The sequence below is a fragment of the Panthera onca genome, chromosome E1, assembly GCF_046562875.1.
Source record: "Panthera onca isolate mPanOnc1 chromosome E1, mPanOnc1 haplotype 2, whole genome shotgun sequence".
In the NCBI taxonomy this organism is placed as follows: domain Eukaryota; kingdom Metazoa; phylum Chordata; class Mammalia; order Carnivora; family Felidae; genus Panthera; species Panthera onca.
In genome coordinates this window covers 59,387,686-59,411,992 of record NC_138352.1, presented here as the reverse complement: position 1 = coordinate 59,411,992, position 24,307 = coordinate 59,387,686, and the positions used below count along the sequence as shown (strand labels likewise).

General features: G+C 50.4%; 2 protein-coding genes across 2 annotated transcripts in view; both read right to left on the bottom strand.

Moving 5' to 3' along the window:
- Positions 1-9,601: 9,601 nt before the first annotated feature.
- Positions 9,602-13,258, bottom strand: FZD2 (frizzled class receptor 2). Its single transcript, XM_060645915.3, has one exon. It carries the CDS (start codon positions 12,710-12,712, stop codon positions 11,015-11,017), a length of 1,698 nt encoding a protein of 565 aa, XP_060501898.1. The 5' UTR covers positions 12,713-13,258; the 3' UTR covers positions 9,602-11,014.
- A 7,016-nt stretch (positions 13,259-20,274) lies between these two features.
- LOC132687547 (uncharacterized) overlaps positions 20,275-24,307 on the bottom strand; it is a 33,270-nt gene continuing 29,237 nt past the window's right edge. The window contains exon 6 of the mRNA XM_060645916.2: positions 20,275-21,825. Within this exon, the coding sequence (XP_060501899.1) occupies positions 21,560-21,825 (266 nt within the window). The 3' untranslated portion in view covers positions 20,275-21,559. The remainder of the gene's footprint in view (positions 21,826-24,307) is intronic.

Below are 24,307 nucleotides of genomic sequence, written 5' to 3'. Positions count from 1 at the left end.
ATCTGGACTTGACGTGGTGCAAAGAGACTGCGGGATCCCAGGGCTATTTGTTTAACCCTCCTGTTGCTCCACTTCTTTATCTGTAAAATAAAGGGGTTCGGTCATATGATTTTTTTAAAGATTCTTTTGTATTTTTTTTTTAGTGATCTCTAACACCCAACATGGGGCTTGAACTTACAACCCCAAGATCAAGAGTCACATACTCCTCCAACTAGCCAGGTGCCCCTAAATATTTTTATTTTATTTATTTATTTTTAAGATTTTATTTTTAAGTCATCTCTACACCCAGTGTAGGGCTCAAACTTACAACAGTGACATCAAGAGTTGCGTGCTCCACTGACTGAGCCAGCAAGGCACCCCCAGTCATGTGATCTTGAAGAGCCTTTTAATCTCTATTATTCTACAGTATAAGGTAGAGGTTAATAGATGAGCTCTGGTGTCAGACTACCTGAGTTCAGGTCTAAGTGATCACACTTACAAGCTGTTACCTTGAAAAAATTACTTAACTGCTCTGGTTTCCAGCCCATTCTTGGGAATAAATGAATTAATGCATGTCAAATACTTAGAATAATGCCAGATACATAGCAAGTACTTAATTAACTGAATTATTACTATCCATTTGTTTCAGTTCTCTAGTGCTGCATAACAAAGTACCCCAAAACTGAGTAGCTTAAAAGAACACCCATTTTATTATATCCCATAATTTTATGGGTCAAGAATTTGGATAAGGCTTGGTTGGGTGATTCTCCTGTTCCACAGGCATCGTTGAGGCTATTTAGTGATATTCAGCTGCTAGGTGGGCTGGTCTGGACGATTTAAGATGGTTTCCCTCACCTGACTAGTGTGTCAATAGGGATGGCTGAAAGGCTGGGCTCAGCTAGACATATTAACCAGAGCACCTCCATGTGGCCTCTCTAGCATGGTGGTCTCTGGAAAGCCTGACTTCTTAGATGGCAGCTCAGGAATCCTGAGGGTGAGGGTTCCCATGAACAGGGTGAAGCTACGTGGGTCTTCGTGACCCAGCCTGGGATGTCATGTAGCATCGCTTCCACCATACTCAACTGGTCAAAGCAGCCCATATTCAAGGTGAGGAGACACAGACTCCACCTCTCAATAGGAGAGCCAAATAATCTGAAGTTATGTATTATAGCCACCTCACTTTCTGACCCCCAAGGAAGTTTCTCATATGAATCCTACAGGGATGTCAATGGACCAACCTATCCCTCTTTCTCTGTCAAGGAATTCGGATTATCTCTCCCTTCAAGGCAACAGTTCACACTCCTCCCTAGAGATATGCATGTATACACTCACACATGTATAGCCACACACACACACACACACACACACACACACACACACAGTCACACAGGTCTGGTACATACATGTTGCCAAGGCTGCCTCCATTTGTAGCCATGTCTTAGGTCAGGGAGACCCCAAGTCCTGCCCTACAGTTCTTTACCAGGAAATTCACTGATTATTCCTACTCCTATTGGTGTGAAAGAGGGCATTAGTAGGGATGGGATCCAGTCATTGATTAAAAAGAGACCATGTGTGTGTATCTGTGAGTGTGTGTGTGTGTGTGTGTGTGTACATGGCTCTTGCTTCTGATTGGCTCAAGTCAGTAAAGAAATGAGATCTGCTGTTGAGAACGGGCAGGGTGGCTCAGATGTGTGTTTCAGGGCCAAGCTAGCGTGAGATTGAAATTTTGCTGGGGCTCAACCCAAATCCTCACTTAGATCAGCCCTGCCACTCTCCTCTACACTCATCCTATGTTCCAGGCACGCTTTACTTCTCACTGTTCCCTGACTACGCCATGTTCTTCCATGGCTTTGGCCATGGGGTTCCTTTTGCACAGAAAGCCCTTGTCTTTTTCCCAACAACCACAGTGTCTGTCTTTTGTATCACATGGTATTGTGATCATCTGCTTATATGGCCACTTTCTTCAAGAGCAGAGACCATGCTCTATTCTTCACTGTACCCCCATGCCTGGCAAAGAATAGTTTTCAACACTGGTTGAACCAATGGCTGAATACCCAGCTATTGCTCCCAGATTCAGCAACTATTCCTCCTCCACATCTGTGTGCTGCCTGATTCCACCCCAACTCCCTGAGCCCCTATGAGAAGGGGCGAAGGTCTCAAAAGCTAGGGTGGAAAGTTGGGGCTGGATTCTTGAGGCCCTAGAGAGACTCTGCAAAGTCTCAGAAAACAGGAAAGGACATGGCGCTGAGCTGTAGAGGTGTGGCCAGCAGACCCAGAGGCACTCACATTCCTAGTGGGAAAAGCCAGAGAATCCTGCAAGGTTTTTCCAGTGTGGAAGAGGATGTCTTAAAGTTTTCAAGCCTCAGTTGAAATAGTCCGTAAACACACCTGGTTCTGCTGGGTTAAGTGTTAGGGTCTGTAGGGAATACTCAGACCTGGACCTGAGCCAGCACCTTCCTGGAAGATGATTCTGGCTGCTGAGGTGGGGGCAGGTGCAGCTGAGAAAAGAGGTCCCCTGGACCAGTGCTCCTTACACTTGAATGTGCAAACAAATCCCCAGGGAATCTTGTTAAAATGCAGCTTCTGATTCGGTAAGTATGAGGTCAGATCCAAGACTCTGCTTTTCTAACAAGCTCCCAGGTGTTGGCACTGCTAGGGGGCAGGGGGGTGGGTAGAAAGCAGATGGAATCACACTTTGAGTAACAAAGACCTAGAAAACTGGCATTAAGATCCAGACATTGAGGGCTCAGGGCTCGGGCCTTAGAAGGAGAGGCCACCATCAGCAATGTTACAAAAATGTTCAGGAGATGATGCAGGAGATGATATAGTATAAAGTCAGCCTGACCTTTATCTGGTATAGGTGCCAACCTTTACATTCTTTGAGTCTCTGACCATGACAGACATCACTAGTGGATTCCAGCACTATCTCCCATTAAACCAAGAGGAAGCCTCGGAATCCATCTTAACACAGTGCTCCTGGGTAGCCACTACCAAGCATTACAGCTGGCATGAGAAATGACCCCATTTGCTATTTCTGGTATTGTGGTTAAAAGTCTGACTGCCTGTACTCTTCTTGGGCTGGCTAGATGCCCTCTGAACAGCTGTTTCCACGAAATTCAGTTGCTCTAATATGCTGTAATTTGAGGTAAAGACAGCACTCATTTCGTAGTTCTTTTGAACATTAAATGCTATTATGAATGTATAGTGCTTAGCACAGTGTCTAGCACATAGAATGTCCCCTGTAAATGATGGCTACCACAAGGAGGCTGAAAGGATTGGCTGCATAATTGGGGGAGATGCGAGTGGTGAGGCGGGAGAGGAAAGCAAGGGAGAGAAGCCAGAGAGCTAAGAGTGGAGAAGGTTAGGTGGACAAAGGCTGTGCCAACCCTGGGAGGGCCGGGAGATTTCTAGCTCTCTCTGAATGGAAATGGGCCCCCTCCTGGCACAAAAGCTGTTTGATCAGAAGGGTTGCATGGCTCAGGTCATCTTGAGGTATCTGAGTTCAGAACTTCTTGTCAAGGAAAATTGTGAAAGACTTTGAAATGGTTAAAAAGATTACTCGGGGGGGGGGGGGGGGCGGCGAAGACTACTGCGTGTCCTTGCAGGTTATCTTTGAGTTTTATTGTCTTTCAGTTATTTTACAACTCCGGCAACTGTAATCATGGGCACTATTTTTGTCCATAAAATGTAAACCGTGTCTGGTGAAGATGTAACTGATATTACCCAGTGAATATTGCCCAGTTTTACATTAAGCAAATTTATTCCAACATTCTTTTTAAGTTTGCTTGTTGTTTGTTTAGAGCGGGCACAAACAGGGGAGGGGCAGAGAGGAGAGACAGAACCCCAAGCAGGCTTTGTGCCATCAACACAGAGCCTGATGCAGGGCTCAAACTCAGGAACGGCGAGACCATGTGAGATCATGACCTGAGCCAGATGTTTAACCAACTGAGCCCCCCCAGGTGCCCCAACACTGTCTTTTTTAACACTTTTATTTTTAAGTACTCTCTCCACCCACCATGGGGCTTGAACTCATGTCCCTGAGATCAAGAGTCACACACTCTTCTGACTGAGCCAGCCAGGCGCCCCTGTTTCAATGTTCTTGATGGCCTAGATATCTTTCGGTTCTTTGGATTCTCCTGAACATCTTGCTGATTACTTCATTAATTGATGAGTCAAATGGAAATTTTGATGTATTTACTGTATCTTTGTATAAGAGTAATGATTCTGTCTGGTAGGAAAAAAAATTTTTTTTAGCATTCTCAGCAGTGAAGATTGAGCAAGAAAGAGGCTTCCAGGACCCTCTGTCCTAGACAAGTTTTCTCATGTGCTCCAAACAACACATTACACATGTTAAGTTTATAAGGGATTATGTCCAATTTCATTACTTGTTTTATACTATCCAAATAGATACATCATGATTTGATATTTGAACACGGACACATTCTCAAACGCTTATTTAGAGAGCTTGTTTAACAAAACATTAAAAACTCAGAAGCACCACAAAAGTACCATCTATCCATTCATTCGCTTAAACTAGATGGTTGTCTCCATGTGGGCAGGGACTGAATTTGTGCCTCTCTAGAGCTTAGCAAGTTCCTGACTTGTGGTAAGCACTGAACACACGAAATACTAACTACTGAGCCAACGCAATGAACGAATAAGCTTAACTAGCATTTATTAAGCACTTGCTATGTGCCAGGCACTGCTTTAAACATTGTACTTGAATTAATTTATTGAATTCTCCAACCAGTCTTGCAATGTAAGTATTATTACTATTCCCATTTACAGATAATGTACAGAGAGGTCAACACCTAGCAAGGGGCTAAGCCAGATTCAGGCCCAAGGAGACTGGCTCGGAGCCTGATGTTGGACACCCGCTATGTGCCAGGCATATTGCTAGGCTCAGGGAGAGAGAGAAAAGACTATAAACACAGGCTCTCCTTCAAAGAGGTCGTAGTCAAGAAAGGAATGACAAACAATACTGTGATGTGCTGTGACCATTGAGAACACAGTGTGGGGACAGGATTGGCCAGGGGTATGGCTGTCTGCAGAGGGGCCACCTGACCTCAGGGACATTCTGAGTCAACAGTAGTTAATATGTAAAGCCAGGAAAAGGGAAAGGCATTCAGGCCACAGGAACAGTACATGCAAAATCACGGGGCATGGTTGGTCTGAAAACACAAGAGTTCCAGAGGATGGCACATAGGAGTGTAGGGGACGACAGTGGAAAGTGAGACTGGAGAGCTAAGAGCCAGATCCAGACCTTGGAAAGCCTTCTGAGCTGAGTTGCTGAGGGAGGGAGGGAGTTGGGACACTCTTTGGAGGTCTTGTAGGATTTTAACCAAAAGACATTAAACCCAGTACACAGAATTCCCTTCAAGCCACATCCCACCCCAGAGAGTTCCCTAGGAGACCTAGACCAGTTGGGAAATGCAATAGGACTGTGGGTCACACCCAGCGCCACCTGGGAGCAGTGGCTGGGAGTACTCCCTCCCTCACACCCACAACTCCTGCTGCTGTGCTCACCCCCACACACAGCATGGCCACTTCAGGCCCACTCCCTGTCACATTCCCCCTAGAGGGTGAGGCCAGAGAGATGAGAATTAAGCACCCTCCCTTCTTACATCCCTTCCTTGCCCACCCTCTGACTCCACTATCCTAAGCAGCTGCAGAGCCTGGCACACCGTAGGCCCCAGTCAGAGGAAGAACGGGAGACTGGCGCTTCCTGGGGGGGCCAGGGCTCTGGGCTGTACCCTCCCCTCCCAGCGGGCTGAGGCTGGTGATTAGCTGGGTTAATTATATCCAAGCCATTTCCGATTGGCACAAGCCCACCCACCCACAGAGCCTGCCCAGAAGGCGTGCAGGCCCCGGCCATGGGTCGCAATGCCAGGGCGCCAGCGACCCTGGGAGGGGGTCCTGACCCTTGCAATGGCCAAAAGGAGGGTGGTTGTCCTCCCAGCTCCAGGACCTCCTGCCCTCCCCTCACCCCAGGCCTCCTTCTCAACACTTCCTACCCCATCCTCCCTTTTGCATGTACCCGCACAAATCCCTTTCCTGCCCCTCCTCCTCCAGGTTTGGAATGAAATCATGGGGCTCTGAGTTCCGCACGAGGCCCCTACATAAACACTCTGATTGGGGCTAATTATAAGGGCCAGGTTGGGAGGCTGGAGCCTTCAGAAAGCTTGGCTCTCAAACAAAGGGCCCAGGGCTCAGCCCTCAGCCCAGGCCGGCCCCTCCCCAGGCTTCATTAGGAATAAGGAGGGTCCTGGGCCACAGGCAGTCCTCTCTGAACTCAATCAATAGTTTCTGGGCTTGTTCCATGTCCCAAGTCCCATCTTGTCCTTTCTCCAGGCATCAAATCCGGGCCCTGCCCAGATGGTTTGGAAAGGCTGCAAGCCTGCAGTGGAAGGCAAGGCAGCTGGGGAGGGGCTCTCAGGCAGTGAGGCTGGGGATGGGGCAGAGCGGGAGGGGGGGGGGGGGAGGCGCAGGGGAAGCCAGCTGTGACAGCCCTAGCCCTAATTAGCCGGCTTCAAAGCTGGCTGGAGAGAGAGCCCGCCTGCGTGTGTGCCCTGCTCACTCAGGCGGGTAAGACATTTCTGTCCTAATCAGAGGAGAGGCCGGGAGAAAAACACTGCCCACCACCCCCAGGAGCCTCTAGACTGTGAGCTCGAACCCAGAGTCAGGTGCAAAACCTGGGAGCACAGGAAATCATTCTGTTTTGTTAAAATTATCAGCAACAATAGAGTAAAAAGCCCTGAAGAAATGCACATCCTTTGATCTAACGATTCTTTTAGGAATTAGCCTAAGTATCAGGGAGATGCTACAACTTATTGAACTTTTATGTGCTGGCTTTGTGTATACCATCTGATATAATCTTCATGGCAAGTTGCCAGACAGGTACAGCCACCTTTTTGCAGATGAGGACAGGGGCTCAGAGGTTAGGAGACTTCCACAGGGCTCATAGCTGGCAATGTCTCATGCCAAAGCCTGTACTCTCTGTCATGATCTGCCTGTGTGTCTCTTTTTTGCCTGCTTTTCTCCCTCTACAACAAAGGTATTTACACACTCATTCCACTCTGCTGCACTTGATAATCTGTTACCTTCCAGAGAGGCAGCAATGAGGGAATAATCTGGTTTGGGGGTGTTTCTGGTTTTGTAGACCTGATGGTTTTCCCTCCTGAACTCCCCCCCCCCCAACCTTTCCATAACATAAGTGATTAGACACTTGAGGGAATACCAGAGTTCCCCCAAGAAGGTGAAGGATGCCCACTGAAGAAGTGGAGATACCCAGTCATCAGGACTAGAAAATGTCTAAACCAGGAATTGGAAAACTAGCTTGGGGATGGGGCCATGGAGGGGGGCACAGAGAGTTCACCAGCCCCCTAAAGTTACATGCAAAATTGTTTGTTCACCAGAGTCTGCCCATTTTCTCCCAGGAAAAGCTCCAAAGATTTTTTAGGTTCTCAGATGGGTCAGTGGCCCCAGTTTAGAATTCGTTTTGAGGAAAGGAAGGGGAGTCCAGAGAAAGAAGGGACCATCTACAGCGAGCAGGTAGATGATCAAAGGCACGATGCCTCCGATATAGCAGAATCTGGGCTCAGCTTCCCCAGACATGGGCCCCATGGCACCCTGGGACGGCATCTCCCCACTTCTGGAATCCAGCCCAGATCTAGGGCCCCAACACCCTATAATACAGAAGTCATCAGCCCCAGATCCTAGTGATCTTCATTCTCTAGGGATGTTCAGAAGAATTTTGTCTTAGAAAACTTTACTGTCCTCTTCTGTGGCTAGTTCTTAAAGGACAATGGGTTTGTAACTAATAGAACCATCTTTAGGAGGGGAGGCTGGGAGCAGGTGTGGAAAAGCCAAAGTCTGATCCATGATCGAGGAGTCTGGAGGAGAAATGCCCTGAACTTAGAGAGCCTGTTGCTCCTTTGTGGCATGGGGTGAGGGTGGGAGAGCAGGTAGAAAGCAGCTGCGTCTGTGATGTGACTGGCCTCAGGTGAAAGGTCTTCCTTTGGGCCCTTGACCCTCCACCAGACAAAGCCTCTCTCTTCCAGAGGGAGGCCTCAACCCACTTACAACTACTCATAGGGTGGCCCAGAACTCTGCAAAAGCAGGCCTCCGAGCCCATGTGTTTAACTGTGTTTTCCAATCAAGGCAGTGGAGACCCCTCTCCAGATATGGCAGTGAGCTCAGGTAATCTGCCTTTGGGTCTCTGCTCCAGGCACGGTCTCTCCTAAATTCCCTGCACTTTGGGGTAACACTTCCCTTCCTCCTAGAGCTGATTCATTAAAGCAAGGAGAGCAGCCAGGTGGGACATTCCCCACTACTTTCCATAAGGTAATTAGCCCTTGCCCCCCTCCCCGGCCTTTGGGGAAGGGGAGGGCATCTAGAACTGTCCTGTCCAAAGGAGGCCATTATCATCTACCCTGTCCCCCCCCCCCACCATAAAACCTATTTTTTCCACTTTCTTGGGCCCTCTTCTGCGTTGGCAGGAGACTTTCAGGGAAGGGGGTTAAGAACAGTCTTTACCAAAATTCCCTCTCTCTCACCCCCACTCAGGGAAGGAAAAGAGATCATTGCTGTTAGGCCACCAAGTGCTCCTGCTATCAGCATGAGGGTCCACTGACAAATGTACCCAAAGCACTAAGAGCTGGGCTCCTGGGCCTTGGGGGGTGGGGGGGATGCAGGATGGGCTCTTACCCAAATCTTCAAGAGACCAGTTCTCCTCTTTCCACTGGGTTCCTTCTCAGCCACTGCAACCCCCCCCCCCCCCACCCCTTCACCATTCTTTCCAGGAGAGGCACTCACAATTTGTAATTTAACTCTTTCCTGCAGCCCTTGCGGGGTTCCTTTAGAATTTTGCAGGAAACGGAGCTCCGGGAGTGACTCCCCTGCCTGCTTCTTTGATAGTTGAGAGAATCTCATGTTGGGCCTTCACACACATCATCATTTGAGAAAGAGTTAGTTTTAACATATAAGGTTGACCACCCGCACAAACCATTTGGGGGAAGGTTATATATTTTGGGAAGGGGGCTCTGCTGAAATCCCCAGGCTTCATACAATTCCAAACAAAGCCCAACATACGACTTCAATTACCACCAAACATTTCCAGATCCCCTCCCCCAACATAAACTAACACACACAAACACATCGAAGTAGGGGTTCTAACTTACTTTCTCCCTTGTCCCAAAGACTGCCAACAAAGGGTGGTAAGGCACCATTTCCCCCATCATCATTTAGCTAAAAAAACAAGGTCTGGGGGCAGGGAACCTCTTCTCCACCCCACCCCCAACCAAGTAGGCCAAGGGGAGAGGGAAAGAGGGGGTGTGGTTTGGTTAAACTAATAAAATGTTACAACCCTGTTAAATACAATTAAAGGGCTAGATCTCTAGAAGATAATTAAATGCGCTTTATTATGATTATTAGCTTTTAATTTGCACTATTATCAAGAAACAGGCGATGGTGAAAAACTGAGTTATGTGGCATACTTGTTCCACCCTACCCTTTGGTCTTCAATCCTTTGGAATTAAAATTCTAAAATATTCCAAATAGTTGAGGGAAATGATGTGTATTGGATACGGCAATTCTCTTACCAGCGTCAAAAATACTTTAAGAAAAGTGTTGCCTTTTATTTGGGGGGGTTTAGGGGGAAGATAAGAAACATCTGTTATAAACATTCTATCAATCTTGTGATATAGAATGTCATGTAAACACTCAACCCCACCCCCACAGCACAAAGAGCCTGCCCAGAGCCTCCTTCCAAAGCAAAGATACCCACCTTTCCCTACCCGGCCTTTCTGGACAAGTTTGAAAAGAAACGTCTTTTGTTAAAGGAAAACTAAAAATCCCACCAGTCCATCAGTCCCCTCCCTCCAACCCAACCCATTTTTATTGCTTTTGGGGAGGAAAATTGAGGCAAAACAAAAAAACAAACAAAATAACCCAAACCCCACACAGAACACACAAACCAACCCGCAAACTTCTAATCTGAATGCGAGAGAAGATATTCGGTTTGGGGGAGTTGAGGGGGTGCGGCGGAAGGAGCCGACTACAGGGGAGACGGGGGAGAGACGCAAGGGCATCTCCAAACGGTTGACTTTCGCGAACTAACGCTCCCCCTGAAAATGGAGGCAGTCAGAATTGATACTCAAGGTAGCAGCGGGGTGGGGTGGGGTGGGGGTGAGGGGTCGGGAGTGGTTTTGTTTCAAAACACTTTTCACAAAGCACTACAAAGCACTTTCTGCCCACTCCAAGCGCCTGGGGGCAGCCAGCTGAAAAGAAGTAAAGTCAAAGAGGAGAAAGATCTTCCGGCTTGCAGGGGAGCAGGCCACAGGGGTGAGGGTCATTCCACACCCCATCTCGCCCTATCCATCCCCACCGTCCCACTGGCGGGTTTGGGTTCCCCCCACCCCGCACGTCTTCATCTCTTTTAGGAGTGCTCCAAAGATGGAGTGAAGGAGACAGGGCACGTGGGGAGAGAAAGGGAAAGGGAATAAAACAAGAAGAATCCGAGTCTTGTTCAAAAATACCCAACAGCTTCCACAGGCCCAGCGTCAGCGAGAAGGCTCACGTATTTGGCTTTGGGAGTTGAATGTAACCAACTTCCAACTCCTCGCGGCAAACACTTCTTCCAGCAGGCCCAGCCCTGCCAAAACACCACAACACTAACCCAAGTAGGAGATGGTGTTTGCAAGGGCACCGAAGAAAGGCGAGGGCCCCCTTAAACGCCCCCTCCCCTCATTCCTCAGCCCTGGCGCCCCTTGCTGCTCCTTCTCCGCGCCCCCCCCCTCCGTTTTTCTTTTAAATAGAAAATATATAATTAAATTTACAGACTATTTACAGTTTTAATTACAAACCTGATGGGGGTGTTGAACAGAGAATTCTCTTTAAAAAGCAACCTAAAAAAGAAATGGTTTCGATTGTTCTTTATTTAAAAAAATAAAATAAGGAGTCTGTAGGAGGCCCCCCCGGGCAGAAGCAAGCGCGGTGCGGGTGGCCTGGGGACGCGCGGCGGCGTAGGGACACCCCCTCACACGGTGGTCTCGCCGTGCCGGCTGTTGGTGAGACGGGTGTAGAACTTCCTCCACGAGTGCAGCGTCTTGCCGGACCAGATCCAGAAGCCCGACGTGATGCCCACGATGAGCGTCATGAGGTATTTGATCATGTAGACGGTGAAGTCGGGTGACATGCGCGGCGTGTAGTGCGCCGGGCACGGGATGGCCAGGCTCTTGCAGTGCTGGCTCACCCACGAGCGCTCCCAGTGCTCTCGAAAGGCCTGCTCGTAGAAGTAGCAGGCGATGACGATGGTGGCAGGCACGGTGTAGAGCACTGAGAAGACGCCGATGCGCACCATGAGCCGCTCCAGCTTCTCCGTCTTGGTGCCGTCGTGCTTCATGATGGTACGGATGCGGAAGAGTGACACGAAACCAGCCAGGAGGAAGGACGTGCCTATGAACAGGTACACGAAGAGCGGCGCCAGCACGAAGCCCCGCAGCGGGTCCAGGCTGTTGAGGCCCACGAAGCACACGCCGCTCAGCAGGTCGCCGTCAATCTGGCCCATGGCCAGGATAGTGATGGTCTTGACCGCCGGCACGGCCCACGCGGCCAGGTGGAAGTACTGGGAGTTGGCCTCGATGGCCTCGTGGCCCCACTTCATGCCCGCCGCCAGGAACCAGGTGAGAGACAGGATGACCCACCAGATGGAACTGGCCATACTGAAGAAGTACAGCATCATAAAGAGGATGGTGCAGCCCTCCTTCTTGGTGCCCTGCACCACTGTGCGGTAGCCGTCCTCGGAAAAGCGCTCGTTACACACGACGCGCTCCTGGAGCACGAAGCCCGCGATGTAGGCCACCGAAACCATAGTGTAGCAGCCGGACAGAAAGATGATGGGTCGCTCCGGGTAGCGGAAGCGCTGCATGTCTACCAGGTAGGTAGTGACGGTGAAGAAGGTGGAGGCGCAGCACAGCACCGACCAGGTGAGGATCCAGAGGCGCGCGAAGCGCGTCTCCTCCTGGGAGAAGAACATGGAGCCGTCGGGCCGCGCCGGCTCACAGGGCGCCGCGCAGTCGCGCTCGCCCAGAAACTTGTAGCTGAGATAGGATGGCACCTTGAGGACGCGCGGGCAGTGGAAAGGGTGCTCCAGCGTGGCGTAGCGCGGGGGCGAGCCGCCGCCGCCCGGGCCGCCCGGGGTGCCCCCGGCGCCCGGCTGCAGGCCGGGCGGAGGCGCGGTAGTGAGCAGCGCGGGCGTGCCGTCTTCGGAGTGGTTTTGGCCCACGCAGATCTGCTCCGCGCCGTGGCGCGGAAAGTGCTCGCAGCGCAGGCGCTCGGGCCACTGGAAACCGAACTTGTTCATGAGCGCCTCGCAGCCCTGGCGCGCGCGCTCGCAGATGGAGCGGCACGGCGGGATGGCCTGCTCCAGCACGGTGCACACGGGTGCGTACATGGAGCACAAGAAGAAGCGCAGTTCGGGGGAGCACTGCACCTTCACCAACGGGTAGAATTGGTGCACCTCCAGGCCCGCGTCCTCCTGGTTCGTATGGCCCAGAAGGTTGGGCATGATGGTCTGGTTGTAGGCGATGTCCGTGCACAGCGGGATGGAGATGGGCTGGCAGAAGCCGTGGTCTGGGATGGAGATGCCCTTCTCCCCGTGGAACTGGGCCGGCCCGGCGGCGGGCAGCAGCAGCAGCGGCAGCAGCAGGCGGGGCAGGGCGCTGCGGGGCCGCATGCTGGCCGCCGCCCCCCACTCGGCTCCCGGGCGCCCCCCCGCCCCCGCCCCCAGGCCCGAGACCGCGCGCCTTCCCAGCCGCCGCCGCCGCCGCCTCGCTGCCGCCTCCCGCGCCTCTTTGCAAAGTTTGCTGGCGGCTGCAGAGTTGGGGAGGCCGGGCGGGGGAGGGGGGCGGCGCGCCTGCCGGCTCGCTCGCCGCGGTCCGACTGAGCCGCCGGAGACACCGCGCGCTGCTTGCCCTCTCTCCTCTTCTTCCTCCTCCTCTCGCCTCTCCCCTCCCTTCTCCGCCCAGCGACTCCTTTGTGCCTTCCTCCAGCCCTCACCTCGGCCTCTCCGATCCCAATTAGTCGGTTTCAAGGGGGCCCCCGCCAGCGGCCCCGCCCTCCTCTCAGCCCCCCAAAAAAGGGATCCTTGAAACCGCCCCGTCGAGCGCTAAGCACCATCCCAAAATGTGCTCTCGGCCAATCAGATTTAAACTCCAGGACCAGCCCCGAGGGCTGGATTGGTCGACCACAACATAATGAGATCAGAAACCAGATGCCAACAAAACTTCCCCCCCCCCTTTTTGCTTTTTAAAGAGACAAGCTATTATTATATTAAGGGCTGTTTGCCCAGCACGGGATTTCTCCGGAGTCGCAGCGGCGAGATCCGGAGACACACACTCTCCAGAACTGCGGCAGACTCAAGCCACTCAGCCCTGGATCATTCTTCTTCTGGGGGGCCAAGGCGGTCTCCGGCGTAGGGCCACTTTAAAATCCTTACCTCCGCCCCTGCTCCTACAACCCCACCTATTCCAGTCCAATTTTTCAAATCAACTGAAAAATCTCAAGTTTAAAGTGTTTAAAAAGAGAGAGAAAAACTTAAGAAACTAGCAGTTCACAAAGACTTTTCTCTCAACCCCGTCTCAAGGAATCCAGACAAAAGTTTCACTTCACGCCTTACGTAGACCCCAAGGAGTTTGCCTTGCCCCTCCCCCCCTTAAACACACCCTTCAATAACCCTCTGAAAAATGAGAGCCTGTCTCTTTAAGAGGCTCTTAAAGGGGCCTGGACTCCGGGGCGTAATTGCCCCGTAGCGAGCACAAAGGAGCCCATTATGGTTCTTTGTGTTCGGTGGCACCTCAAAGTGAGAAAACTCAGGAACTTAGAGGCCCAGAGCTGGAGGATTGGGGCGGGGGTTGAAGGGGGCGAGGTGAAGGAGAATGGCCCAAAGCTACGGCTTCTCCCTCCTCCTTCTTCCGAGGCAAATCTTAATTATGCAAAGTAAAGTTTAGTTGCCATAACGAGGAGGTCTTAATCGAAAGTTAATGGTGGGGGGTGGGGGGTGACGGGCAGTTTTGAGTGAGGAGATGACTCTCTTAGACCGTTTGGGGGAATTTTCCTCCTTTCTCCCTACCTCCGCCTCCGCCCCCTAAAAGCTTCCAGATACAGTCTCCTGGGAGGGAGGGAGCTTTACCCAAACCTTAAGTGATTCCACACTAGAAAGAGGTGGCGTGTGTGGCGAGAGAGAGGCTGGGGGCGGAGGGGGGGTGGCGTTGTGGCGGATTACCCACCCCTCCCCCCATCTCTCACCTGGTTGGGGATGTGTAGTAGGCTAGAAGGGTTCCTACTAGTTTAGCAAGGTCTTTTTTTTCTCCTTCTAGGATGTTAAATTTGGGAAGAGGTTTGGGGGAGGATAGGGGGGATTTGCATGTAAATCTCCAGGGTCTGATGCTGGATGATGGATCAATTATTTCTGTGGTCTCTCCGGAGGGAAAGGCGGGGCGGGGGGCGGGGGGGGGGGTGGCATTTAAAAAGAAGAAAGAAAATCGAGTTTTGGAAACCCTTTTTGCTTCTCAGTACAAACCAAATCCTCCCAGCCTGGCGAGCTGTTTCCTGCTCCGTTCTAGAAAAGGATTGCTTTAAAAACAACAACAAAAGAAATTTGAGAGACGGGAAGAAGAAAGGAATAGGTGGGCAGAAGAAAAAAAATTCTAAGTAGATACATACAACACATCCAGGTCTGACAGGATTTTTTTTTTTTTTTTTCTGGATTGAATGATAAACAGATTTTCAAGTTATTTACAACATAAAAGTGTTCCTTATCGGACCCTGGAGAAGTTGCCTTTTCGCTACTTTAGGAAGAATATTTTCCTTCAGAATCAGAGGCATGCACCCTCACTCTCCATTCCATTTCCAGTCCCCCCCCCCACCCCCCACCCCAAGACCACTTGGGCGCAGAGCTGGCTGGAGATGGGACAGTTGTACTCTAGGAGGCGGGAACCACGCCTGAGGCGCTGCTCCTTCGGATCTCCCCTCCTAGTGTACATCCCAGCACATCTCCAGAGCTGGGACCAAGCCTGTGAGCAGAGCAGTGAAAACAAAAATGAGTTAAGACAGGTTCCTACTCTCCACTCAGGAAGCTCACCGTCTGATAGGAAATTGAGAGTAAATCTCCAATAGAAACGCGGCATCTTCAATTTCCTTCCACGACAAACTTGTTTTCCTGCCCTAGGGCCAGTTTTGAGTGACAGTTATCCCTTCGCCAGCCGCCCCCACAAAAGAGGAGCTGGAGGTGGAAAAGAGAAATAATAGACATTCTTTCATTTACCCAGAAAACCAGTCATCCCTTCAACACACTTTTACCGAATCTTCTAATTTCAAACCACTGTGGGAGGTGTTGTAGGCAACACAGGAGAAAATGGCAGCAGCCCTTTGCCCTTCAAGAGTTTATGGCATCTGGAAGGAAGAGTGATTCTACTAAGACCTTACATGTAGCTAGCATTTTTCCATGAAATAAGAAATCGCGACAATTCATGATTACTCTTGCCTTTCACGTGAAGGTCTGGAGTGTGAACAGGACCAGAACCTGTATCTTCAGATTTCAGGTGTATCCACAGCACTCTCCCGTCTACCCGCGGGTCTATCCGTACAGCACTTACTATACACAAACGTTTACACAAAGCTACCTTTCAACTACAGGAGATTTGTAACTAAAAGAAATTAGTAGATTCTCTCAGTTTAAACACTATATGATGTCATTTGATAGATACAGCACTTAGTTCTGATTGCTTTTTAATCGGCTTGAGCGTTGGCCTGGACCTGATTCCTAACTCAGATAGTCATTTTACTTTTTTGAACCTTAGTTTCCCCATCTGCAAAGTGGGAATGAGTCAACAGATTTTTAAAACATGAGACTACACATCCAAAGCAATTTCAGAATGACAAGAATACATTTTGTAATCATTAAGAACCTTTCAAAACAAGAAGTTACACGAATTAAATATTTATTCAGCAAACATCCTTGGAGACGCAGGGTAACTGCGACCATTTATTGAGCTCCTACTGAGCACTGCACATACATTATGTGTATCCCTACAAAGTAGGTATTGCATTCTTTTTATGGATGAAGAATCTACAATTAAAAATAAAATAATTGGGGCACCTGGGTGGCTCAGTCGGTTAAGGGTCAGACTTCAGTTCAGGTCATGATTTCATGGTTGATGGGTTCAAGCCCTGCTTTGGGGTCTGTGCTGACAGCTCGGAGCCTGGAGCCTGCTTTGGATTCTGTCTGTCTGTCTGTCTGTCTCTCTCTCTCTGCCCCTCCCCGGCTTGTGCTTTGTCTCTCTCTCAAAAATAAGCATTAAAAAATTTTTTTTAATTATTAAAAAATAAAATAAAATAATTAATTAATTAAAGATGAAGAATCTGACCTTAGGTGAGATTTGACAACTTTCTCAAGGTCCCACAGTAAGTGTCAGAGCTGAGATTTAAATCCAGGCCTTCTTGGCTCTTAAAGCTGGCTACTGTCTCCTACACCACACAGCCCCTAGCGTGTATAAGAATTGTGTGCTTTTATGCACTTAACAACTATGTATGAAAAACAACAACTCTGTATTGGTCACCAGGCCCAACCCCTGTTCCTGTGGAGCTTCCATTCTAGTGGTCAGCACTCACATTTACCACATAGTCTCTTACATGGATGCAAAATTGCCACAGGATTCGCTGCTATGGAGGGAAAGTCTATGCTGGGACAGCACAATGGAGGAGGGAATCTGAGTTGGGGAGGGCAGCGGAGGACTGTGTAATTGTGGGGACGATTAAATAGAACGAGGTAAAGACAGCCCAGATCTGCAGGGCCTTGCAGACCATACGTAAGGTGCTAGGTGCAGAAATGCGAACCCACCATCTCCAGGCAGGGATAGGCATTGCAAACAGAGGGAATGGCGTGTCCAAGAGCGTGGTGGAGGACATGGCAGGAGCACAAGTATGCACATATTTTGGCCCTGTTAGAGCCCTGTGTACATCTGTGTGCATCACACCTGGGAGGGTGATGGCAAAGGAGATAAGCAGGGACCTTAGATATTGTGCACCCAATCTGGACTCCTGCCGATGGAGATGCTCTGAAGTGTGGGGAAGGGAGACAGTCACGCTGAAGCATTTGGGCAGCCCTGGGCAACATGACTTGGCTGAGTCAGGGATACCAGTTAGGAATAGATTGCCAAGTCCAGGCAACAGATGGTGAGGGCATCATTTGGACCGAAGCGGTGTCGTTGGAGAGAAGTAAGGGAGGAGGCCCACCAAGGTTTCTGACCTAGATGCCCTGATGTCGTTAAGGAGGCTAGGAAATGCAGGGACAGGGTGGATAATGAGCATAGTCGAGCCAGTCCAAGCTGATGGTCCAAGGGAAGGTGTCCAGAACGCAGGTGGATATTCTAAGTCAGGGCCCAGGAGGGAGCTCTGGGCTAGATTTAGATCTGGTGGCTGTAGCCTATGATTGTGGCTGTGAGAGTAGTTGAGATCACCTAGGGGAGGCAGATTGGATGGGAAGACCGAAATTTCGGAGATGCCAATGTTGAGGACCATGGGCTGAGGAGGAGGGAGACTGAGAAGGAGTGGTGGGGCCAGAAGAGAGATTCCAGCCAACATGTGAATGTCACAGATTTGTTTCTTCTGAGCCTGAGAGCCTCAAGTCAGAATTTTTGTTTACCTTGTTTCAGTTGTGACAATGAAATGAGGTAGAGCATGGCACTAACTTGACCTGATTGTAGGCTACAAGCTTGAAAAATAATAGCGATTGTTTTTAATTCAACAAATTATTGAGCACCTACTATATGTAAAGCAACCGACGTCTGTAGAGACCTATGCTCCAGCTTCAGGAAACTTCGAGTCTAGGGGGCAACAGTCTGCCATCTGCTGCTGAGCGGGACTGCTGTTCAGCCCCGAGGAACATTCTGGTTGGTCTTGGGCTCCTCCTGTAGGCCGGGAGCCTAAGTGTCCCCAGTGCACAGTGCCAGTGCCACTTCTCCAAATCTTGAGGCACTGCTGTGCCTCAATCGTCTCTCTCCACCTACAAATCTGATATCTGGAATGATTGTTGAGTGCCCCTGCTGCAATGACACCGTGCACCCCGTTTCGCGGGATGGTCTGCTAGAGCAGAAATCTCAGCCTGATGGGAGAACAGAGCACATAGCCAGTGGAAAGGAAAGAAACCTGGTCTGGGGCTCAGAATGTCTGGGCTCCAGCCCACATCTGCTGAGTGACCTTGGGTAGGTCACCTTTCCTTCCTTAGCTTCAGCTCCCTCATCTGTATAAAGGGATCATAAAAACACTTCTTGATTTTACCTTTGGGCCAGATATGGGGAGCTGTGGGAATAGTATGTTCGGATCACGGAAACTGCCCTCGCTCGAAAGGCTTGTGTGTTACAGATAAGTGAAAGGCAGCCAGTCGGCAATATCCGACACTCCGCAGGCCTGCTCAGAGCACAGGGATCTTCTCTCAGCTAAGGAAACCTTAGCTCATCGGCCCTGGTAAGGTTAGGCATCTTTTCCTTGTTTCCTCAATCCTGTTTAGGAGGGAAGGGCTGAGGAAGAGAACACAATTTTAGATACTTTGAATCCTCAACGGTTTTATTCTCTAAGCAAAAATACTCCCGATGGGGAAAACAGGTTTGAGCTATCAGAGTCTACTTGGCCACCCCTCCCCCAACCCACAAAGTATTTGTCTCTGCTGTGCAAGAATCTTCCTTTTCTTCCTTTCTCCCAGAGTCTGGCCACCAAGACCTGGAATCCACCTTCAGGTGAGACGCCAGACTTCCTCTTCCAGAACGTTGTTCTCCATTTAGCTCTCAGGGAACCAGCCCTTAGAAATGGGCCTCAGAAAAAATCAGGCCTAGGACTCCCAGAGCCCCCATTCCCTGCCCACTTGGAGGTCCCCTTTTGGGGTACTTCACCCCACCCCCTGCCAATTTCCAAGGCTGCTCCGGGCTCTGGGGACAGAGGAGGAGGGCGACGTGGCAGAGTATAGCTGTTATGCCCTTTATCTCTCTAGCACCCTTCCCCAAGGTCTCTGGATGGCAAAATGGGCCATAAAGGATTAAACAGATATAACAGATGATCTATTAATTAAGGACTCTAATTCGCCCAGGCCTAGGCCAAGCAAGAGTAAGGTGTCGGCGGCTGCTCAGAGCAGATTGGGGAAAACGAAGCTGAAAAACCAGTGCTGAGTTTGGTTAGTGCGGTTCTTGGGGGAGACTCTGCCTTCTCGGTCCAGGAAATAAGTGTCTCTGGGAATGAATGAGTCAGATATTTTGTCTCCTGGAACCTTCTAGAACCTAATGCCAAAAGGAGAGGAATGGGAGTGCCTGAATCATAGACTTGTGGATGTGGAGGAGTCAGTCATCAGGGGTGATGGGGGTGGGGGATGCTCACGTGGGGAAGGATGACCAAGATAGGTTTGCTTCCCAGGTGGGGTTCCCTCTTGTTCCCATAGGGCACACGTTTCTGTTACTGGCTGCACCCCATCTCCTAACTTCCTCTATCTTTTCCCTCTCATTCTTCCTTTCTTTTCACTCTCCCTTGCCCCCTTCACTTCTCCCAGAATTTCTCTCATTTTCCTCCAGGCTGGGCCACCTCACCCCCTCCCCCTTCTCTTTCCTGTAACTTAAGCTGTAGTTGGGAGTTGGAGGAGCTGGGCTGGTTTGAAAGGAGGCCCCACTGCTTTTCAGGGAGGAATTGAAACCGTGGAGCTGGGGGTGAGGGGGTGAGGGGAGGCAGAGGGGGAGGGGGCGGCTTGAGAAATCAAAGCGGCTGCAGCTCCATCTGGGAAACCAACTTTGATTTACTAGCAAGGACCTGGCTCTCTAACACCCCCCCCCCCTTTCCCTGGACTTTGCTTTGTGGTGATAACTGGGGGCTGGGAAGTCTGACTCCCTCCCCCAGCCTGAAAGCCCATTCTTCTCCTGGGAGAACCAGCCCAAGGAGGAAGGCCCAGGGGACCCTGGCTAAATAGGGCTGCTGAAGCTTCTAAAGGGGGCCCTGTGTGTCAGGAGCTGGGTGTGGAAGGGTACCCCTGGGGAGGAAGGAGGAAATGTCCTCAGTGCAGGCTGTGAGCCCCACAGACTTGGCCCCGCTCTGGCTCGAAGTGACACTCTCCCCAGAGATGGGGCGCTGGGCTGGGGGCGCTGCCAGGAGAAGGCCAGGTCTTCTTCGTGTCTGTGGCCTTGCCCTCTGAACTGGCTGGGGGTGGGGGTGGGGGGGGAGGCTGGGGCCTGGGAGTGGCGAGTAAGAACCAGGAAAAGAAAATGAGAAAGAAAAGGAAAATCTATTTTAATAGATTGTTTTGTGTTGAAATTCAGTGTGGGTTATGGACAACACTGGCTTCGAGTGGGGACTCCAGGCCACTCTGGATGGCAGGGCCAGCCAGCTCTCTCCTCCCTCTCCCGTCCCCTGTTTCTGTTTCAGCTTGCTCCTTTTCTGTCAGATCCTTGAACCCCCCAGGGTTTAAGGCACTGTCTGACCTCTGCTATCAAAATAGGGTCCCAAAGGTCTTGAACACCAGTGCCGGGGGCTGCAGGGAGAACACAGTGAGCCACAGCTCCAAGAAATGCTTGTGCTTGCCACTGACTGACCACCTAGTTCTTCCTGGGTGGTTTTTTTCGGGGGTGGGGGATGCGTTAAATCCCTAGACTCCTGGGTTCCAGCAGAGCCCCCTGCCCCTGCACTCCCACTATCACTGGTATTTTTCAGGGTTCAAGCATCCAGTCTTTAGAACTAGCTCTCAGGAAGGAGAAGGCGGCGCTAACTGGGCTAACTGTGCCCCAGACAAATGGAACCTTTTCAGAGCTCACTGTACTATGTGAAATTGCCCATCAGAGCTCCTGTCCCAGGACAATGTTCCTGAAAGCCTAGGGTCCACATGCATCAGAATCACAGAAGAAGGGGCACTGGGGCAGGATTTGCCTATTAGAAATACAGATTCCTGGGTCCTGCCGATGATGATCAGAATTGATAATCCCCAAGTGATTCCTATGCACACGCCAGAGCTTTCTGCTTTCCAGAGCCCTCAATTAGCTTTCAGAGCCTTGCTTCATCTTGGCAGCTGCCCAGTCTTGCCCCGTCCCCCACTCCAAACTCATTCAACAACCTTTCAAACTCTAACCCCAACGTAGCTTTCCAGCATTAACTTCTACCCCCACTGCCCCAGTGTGTGGACAAGATGGACCGGCCCCCAGCATCCATTCCCACCTCCTTCTAGTACCTTCCAGCACTTGCAGAGGTTGGAAAGCCAAGAAACTCATCTCTTAGCTTTCCTCGCAGCTAAAGGTCTGGATGCAAAGTGCATTGTTCGGGACTTGAAAGTTGGGAGGGTGATGAGACCGCATTTTTGTTGCTCTGCTATTTCTGCTGGCAGGCCAGCCCCCGGACATGGGGTCTTCCTGCGGCAGCACCCACAGTGTTCAGTGTCTGGGACGGTGGTGGAAGCCTGGCACCGATTCCTGTGGAGCTTTGGGGTTGCATCCATGATGTTAGTTCCAGCCGTAGCCTCTTCATTCTCCCTCCCCCCCGACTGCGGCAGAGGTAGGGGCTCCTACTGGACCATCGTTTCTGGGGCTTCATTATAAGGTCCCGCTTTTCCAGTCCATCTAACAGTTTGGCAGGCACCTATTTCCCCGTGGTCTTCGTCTGCTTGGACCGCCAAAACCAAATGCCATAGGCCAAATGGCTTAAACAACAGAAATTTATTGTCTTTGTTCTGAAGGTCCCAGATCAGGTTGCCACATGGTTGCGTTCTGATGAGGTCTCTCCTCTGGCTTGCAGGTGGCTGTTTTCTCCTTGTGTTCACAGGGCCTTTCTCTGTCGAGAGAGAAAATTTAAACTTAATTACATCCTGAAAGCTCTGTCTCTAAATATATTTACACTGAGGGTTAGGGCATCAACATACGAATGAGGGGACACAGGTCGGTTCATAGCACCTTCTACATAAAGCACCTAGGGGCGCCAGGGTTGCTCAGTAGGTTGAGCATCTTTTCTTTTTAATTTTTTTTAATGTTTATTTACTTTTGACAGAGAGAGAGAGACAGAGCATGAGCAGGGGAGGGGCAGAGAGAGAGGGAGACACAGAATCCGAAGCAGGCTCCAGGCTCTGAGCTGTCAGCACAGAGCTCGACGCGGGGATGGAACTCACAGACCGTGAGATCATGACCTGAACCGAAGTCGGACGTTCAACCGACTGAGCCACCCAGGCACCCCTAGGTTGAGCATCTTGATGAGGTTTTGGGGTGATGACGGGGGGCGTCCGGAGCCGAAGGCCAAGAAACAATTCTTGAAGACGTCTTTGGTGCAAAAAGGTGATTTTATTAAAGCTCGGGGACAGGACCCATGGGCAGAAAGAGCTGTGCTGGTGTTGTGAGGGGTAACTTGTTGTATACCCTCAGGTTGTTAGGTTGGGTCCCTCAAGGTTAGAGAGACCGTAAGTCTCTAAGGAATTTTGGAAGCAAGGTTTCTAGGACCTTGAGGAGCTAGCTGTTGTAAGGAAGATGCCATTTATTACCGTTCAGTAAAACCTCAGTCATGAGACCCTTCAGACGTATATCAGAGCGCCATAAGCTTGGAGTATGATTGCCAGCATATATCTTGGGGGAGCTGAGATAAAGGAAGTTTCCAGAGGAATTTTTATATGTTGATGTAGACCTACAGGATCCTGGGGGAGGGGGTTCAGGATAATGTTAAGCCAAAATTCCCTTTTGCCCTTGCCCATAGCGAAGTGTCATCATTGAGGCAGCTGAACTCCTAGAGGGAGGTCTCTCTGCCTGTTTCAAGGACTCGTCAGGGGCTGTAGGCAGTAAGGGAATTTAATTTTTCCATTACCTTCGTTTCCCACATCACCATGGCAAGCACTCCCACCCCCTTCCATCTTGATGAGGGTGATATTGGGGCTCTAGAAAACAGAGTCTATAGGTTTCTGGAGATTAGGCTATGCATAAGGTTGCCTTTTTCTTACTGTTTACTAAGTGATCTGTAAACTGAAGGAGACTCCTGTCCTGCATGACCGTGATCTCTATCAGTCAACCATTTGCTATCTTTCCTTGCTCCCGTTCTTGGGCAGCCAGGGGTGTCCACATATGACACACATCCCACGGGGCAGGGGTGGGGGTGGAGGTGCTGTAAGCCTGTGCTTTGCCCTCCGCTTGCTCCAGGCTCCCTCATCAGTCTGACTCTTGATTTCGCTCAGGTCATGATCTCATGGTTCATGAGTTCCAGCCCCACCTTGGGCTTTGCACTGACTGGGCAGAGCCTGCTTCGGATTCTCGGTCCCTCTCTTTCTCTGCCCCTCCCCCACTCATTCTCCCTCTCCCTCTCTCTCAAAAATAAACAAACATTAAAAAAAACCAAACCCCTCCTAAAACGGTCTTTGTTTCTTGCACCAAATCCTGCCTTCACCTATGAACTAGACAGAACAGCTGGTACTTTCACACTCTAAGTACTTGCTCCACTGGTTCCACCCTTGTAAATCCTTTAAGATCCCTTCCTGTAGCACTTCTCTGGGTGACTGTTTATCTTGTGGCATTTGGCACTTGGTATGTCTGACTACCCCCAACTCACAATAAGACAGTCTCTTGAGGGCAGAGACTGTATCTTAGTTTTTGTGCATACCCTAGTGCTTATGAGAGGTGGCATATAGTAGGTGCTCAGTAAACATCTGTTAAGTGAATCAATGCCCTCTATAAATAGGACAGGGACTGAAGAACTCCCTAAGGTGGGCAGTTGAGAGATCCAAGCATCCTGCCTGGACACCAGTCCAATGCCCATAACCCTGACTGCTTTGCCCATCTCTGGAGCCCACATTTAGGGAGGCAAGAAGCTAAGCTCTGAGGAGAAGTAAGCAAGCCAGGTTTCTAGGTCCAGGTTTCCATCCTCCAGTTTTGGCAAGATTATCCAATTTCTTGAAGCCATACTGAATTGTAAATATGTTCTGGTCCCCGATCTGAGAAGTGAAGGTAAAAAACAAATTTGATATGATGGTGGGAACCCATGAAGCGGCCCCGGGGAGACCAAAGTGCTCAGGTCCTGGCCTTGGTACTTACTACCTCTCTGGCCTTCAGTGAATCATTTTGCTTCTCTGAGTGCCAGTTTCTCTATCTGCAGAACGGGTACAATAAATCTGCATTGTTCCCTTGAGGCGAGGATTGAACAAGAAAATGGATCTGTATTGACAGCTGCTTTGGGAAAGGAAGTTTAGGGTGGCACGTGCTATTTTGTAACCTGGAAGCAAATGTCAAACATAGATCACCCAGAGAGGCCTGAACACGGGCACATGAGACAGACTTACTCATGG